This window comes from Salmo salar, chromosome ssa04 (assembly GCF_905237065.1).
Source record: "Salmo salar chromosome ssa04, Ssal_v3.1, whole genome shotgun sequence".
NCBI classification, from domain to species: domain Eukaryota; kingdom Metazoa; phylum Chordata; class Actinopteri; order Salmoniformes; family Salmonidae; genus Salmo; species Salmo salar.
The window spans coordinates 21953739-21958402 of record NC_059445.1 but is presented as its reverse complement, the minus strand read 5'-3'; the positions used below and the strand labels follow the sequence as shown (position 1 = coordinate 21958402).

Here is a 4664-nt window from a genome sequence, read left to right as displayed (position 1 = left end):
GAGTGATACGCACGGTGTCGAGGCCGAGCATTCACAGGCCGGTGTGCGAGGTGCCAGCGCCCCGCATTTGCCAGGGGGAAGCGGGCATCCAGCCAGTAAGGGTGGTGCCAGTACTGCGCTCGAGACTGCCAGTGCGCCTTCATGGCCCAGTGCATCCTGTTCCCGCTCCTCGCACTAGCCCTGAGGTGCGTGTTTCTAGTCTGGCACATCCAAAGCCAGCACCACGCACCAGGCCTCCAGTGCTTCAGCCCAGTCCAACTCGTCCTGTTCCTGCTCCTCGCACTAGCCTTGGGGTGCGTGTCTCCAGTCTGGTACCTCCACTACCAGCCCCACGCATCAGGCTTTCAGTGCGCAGTCCCCGTCCAGAGCTTCCGACGACAGTACCCCGTCCAGAGCTTCCGGCGACAGTGCCCCGTCCAGAGCTTCCGGCGACAGTGCCCCGTCCAGAGCTTCCGGCGACAGTGCCCCGTCCAGAGCTTCCGGCGACAGTGCCCCGTCCAGAGCTTCCGGCGACAGTGCCCCGTCTAGAGACGGCCCTACAGTCCGGAACCGAGTGAGACGGCCCTACAGTCCGGAACCGAGTGAGACGGCCCTACAGTCCGGAACCGAGTGAGACGGCCCTACAGTCCGGAATCGAGTGAGTCGCCCTACAGTCCGGAATTGGCGCAGCCAGAGTCGCCCTACAGTCCGGAGCTCCCAGAATCGTCCGTCAGCCCGAGGTCTACAGCGAAGCGCTTCAGCCAGAGGCATTCAGTGGGGGTGGACAGGTTAGGTGGGGGACTAAGGCCAGAGCCTGAGCCACCTCCACAGTAGGAGGATTGGGGGAGGGGGGGGGTGTAGCACGGGAACCGTGACGGCAGCCACCCTCCCTTCCCTCCCTTTAGTTTGGGGGGTTTATTTTGTGTTTATTTTTTGTGTGAGGTGCATCCGGGGTCTGCACCTTTGGGGGGGGGGGGTACTGTCACGTTCTGACCAATAAAGGGGTTATTTGTTATTGTCGTTTGGTCAGGACGTGGCAGGGGGGTATTTGTTTTATGTGGTTCGGGGTGTGTGTTTATGTAGAGCGGTGTTTGGTTAGTGTTTTCCGGGGTTTTTGGGCTATGTTCTATGTTAGTATATTTCTATGTTCTAGTCTTTTTTGTTCTATGTTTAGTTTATTGATTTGGCCTGCAATTGGAGGCAGCTGTTCCTCGTTGCCTCTGATTGAAGGTCCTATATAGAGGGGTGTGTTTTGTGGGAAGTTGTGATTGCATAGCTGTGTTTAGCCTGTAATCCTGTTCATTCGATCGTTTTCTTGTTTTGTTACGTGTTCAATAAAGTTAAGATGAGCACTCAACCCGCTGCATTTTGGTCCACTACCTACGACGACCGTTACACTATGGGTGGTATTGACAGAGATGCAATGTGAGTATTAAGATGCACTGTGATTGCATGTACCTAACTGTATTGAAAAATGTGTGGAAAAATGCTTTGTTAACATATTTCCTGGAACCAGACCAAAACAAACCAAATGATTACTTCCAATATCTTTATTAACATTTCTGATATTTACAATGTATTTGATTGAAAACAAAATGATCTGCTCTCAAAACACATAAGTATTGGATTAATCAGCATAGTACTCTTAGAGTTTCAAACTGAATGTATCTGTTTAGAAAATTATACAAGAGTATCATCATTGAAGAAAATAAATTATTTACAGATTAGACTACAGTGACTTACACAGTAAGATAAAAAGTAGAAAATGCGCCTTGGCCAATCTTTTGGGGGAAATATGGATGATACATTGGTCACAGAGGGATCATATGGCCTTTATAAAGGCTTTATAATGCCTTAATGGCCTACATACAGTAAGTGTTGACATGAACACTCACATGTAAATTGCTAGGCCTGCAGCCACATTGCCCTATGTTTACGTTTGGCTGGCAAGGATCAAATCAAAAGTGAATGGATGGTAGCTCTTGCAGTAACAATGGCCTATTATATGATATGCCACTATAGGCCTATACCAAAGGCAAATGAGTTGGGAGGTGCCAAGTAATGTCATCACAAGGACCAATGAAAAGACACCATCCCAAATAGTTTCTATTGAAATGTCCATATCGGAGTGTTTGAAGGCTTTGAACATTGGCTTCTCAGCCGGCCATCCACAGAGTGAAGGGGATGAGGATTGTGGGTAACGTAGTTGAAGGCGCCAGGCCAAAGCAGATGATGTAGATAATTCCCAGGAGAACACTGAGAAAGACACTCCTCTGGTCTCGGATGATTGATTTCAGGCACTCACAAAACTGCAAAGAAAGGAGATAAATAATTAATACACATGTAGGTTTAGGATTTTTATGAACAATTCCTTTTAGGCATATTTAATTTATTTATGTTATAAATCTAAACGTGTATGAATTATGGAAGAAAAGAGAGAAGACCAAAACAACAAACCAAAGCCCAAATAAATGTATTTTCAGTAACACTGAATAAAACACAATGTTTCTGAATATAGTTGCCTATTAAATTAACCATGGCATAATATAATTTAAAATGGAGATGCACTGTCATGAATATAAATACAAAATATGGGATGGAAAAATCAAAGGTTGAAGATGCTGTGCCCAATAAGTATTACAACCAGGTCTAACATAAATCAACAATTCAATCCGATGCATTTGTAATAATTTTAATCTAAATGCAAATCTCTGAAAACATTATCTATGCCATAATCTAAAGATAACAGTCCTCGCTGTGATACAGGTCATGCATATGCAAAATATTTTAAGAAGACACTACATTATGTCCTGTAGCGTAAAAGTTAAGGGGTCAGAATTATGCACAATGTAATTGTATTGAAAATAAATAAATATATATATATTTCAAGGAAAATAAAATTACCATTTCCGTTTGCTGACTTTTCGCTGAACCGTATCTGCAGTATGTAACAAAATGTTCACAGTTATTCCATAGTAAACTGTAAGGGATGGCGCCGACGAGTTGTTCTGCCCTCTCGGCAACCTCTTCATTTGGGAACGGTTGTTGCGCCTTGAATTTTCTATCCATATGATTCACCAATATGTTTGAGCCATATACAAAGTCATCCAAGGTGTCCACGCGCACCGTGGCACACTTGTACAAGCAACCCATGATGAGTCTCTTATTTGTGATAACTTTTTTAATTATCATCTTATCATTGGTTAGCACGGGCATGATATCTGGGATCAGGTGAGCGACTTTGTTGTCACCCAAGTAGATACCGAAGTGCGTGAACAAAGTTCTCGGCACCTCCAAAAGGTCCCCTCTGTGGAGAGACAACGGCGCGACTATATGACTATATGTCGTGCGCTCTGTGCATCCCGCCTCTTTGCGTTTCCCATCCGTCCATTTAAACTCAAAAAGTTTGAAGTTCGAGAGAAGGGATAGCTTTTCGACGAGAAATGTCAACGAGTAGAGCATGGTGAAAGTTCCTGTCCAAAGTTGTCTGAGAGTTGTCTGGGAGAAGTGGGTTTATATGCGCACTAGGAGGGGACTAGTGCAGCTTAAAGGTAAACCCCGAAGACACGATTGGCCACAAAGGACATTCCCATGGTGTTTATGGCACGTATGGCGTTTTTCTTTAGTCTACAGAAAATGGCATATTGTTTACTTTACTTTTAATCATTTGTTTATGCTTAAGGTGTAAGTTGATTTATATAATTTAAGTTCACTACCATTACATTTGTAGGATATATAAATCAAATATTATATTATAAGCCTATAATTACAGGCTCATTGGAATCATATTGAACATATACATTCGATTTTGTTATTTACAATTTTATAATCAAAAAGGCAGATTTCTAAAATAAAAAAATTATGACCTTGTGCCTAGAATCTTGAAATTATTTAACTTTTATTTTATTACATACAGTATTTTATTTAATCTTTATTTAACTAGGCAACTCAGTTAAGAACAAATTCTTATTTACAATGACAGTAGGCCCTATGTGACAGTCAAGACAACATTTTGAAGAGCACCTTGTCTGGCCTATTAGGCCTAAATTGTCTTTCAATCTAATCTAACTCAGGGATCTTTACAGTTGTTGTATTCAAAGTAAATTAACCTTGTCTGCCAAGCATTGTGCTACAATTGGACTTTTACCCCATTTTTTTCTGCAATTTCGCGATATCCAATTGGTAGTTACCCAGCTAGCACGGTGGATCTGGGCTGATTCTGGCTGAGAGTCGGGGCACTCGGCTGAGAGCCAGACTCGGCCGACGTCATGTGGCCCGGGTCTGGGCCGCCTTCGGCAGTATTACTTATGGCTAGGATGCGGGGATTGAGCAGAGGCCGATTCCGGTGTGAGTTATCTGGCCCAAATGTATATATTACTTGAGGTTCGGGCCGATTCTGGTGTGAATAATCTGGCCCAAATGTATTACTTGGGGCTTGGGCCGATTCCGCTGATGGTTATCTGGCCCAAATGTATTACTTGGGGCTCGGGCCGATTGGGGCTACTCTCTGGCAGATGATTACATGGGCTGCTTTATATATAATTAACATTAACACTAACACTACTATGTAGTATTTTGATACTTTGTGCAAGGCAATTGATAAAAGCATTAAAAACTTTGTGGATGGAGCCTCCCGAGTGGCGCAGCGGTCTAAGACACTGCATCGCAGTGCAAACTGCGCTGCT

The 4664-nt window shown here is 43.8% G+C and overlaps 1 protein-coding gene across 1 annotated transcript; it reads right to left on the bottom strand.

Annotated features, from left to right (window-relative positions):
* Nucleotides 1–1514: 1514 nt before the first annotated feature.
* Nucleotides 1515–3486, bottom strand: LOC106602563 (lecithin retinol acyltransferase). The gene is made up of 2 exons (XM_014195265.2): nt 2884–3486; nt 1515–2288 (listed from the first exon to the last, which is right to left on the bottom strand). The coding sequence occupies exons 1-2, from the start codon at nt 3439–3441 to the stop codon at nt 2136–2138; spliced, it is 711 nt and encodes a 236-aa protein (XP_014050740.1). The 5' UTR covers nt 3442–3486; the 3' UTR covers nt 1515–2135.
* Nucleotides 3487–4664: the final 1178 nt, after the last annotated feature.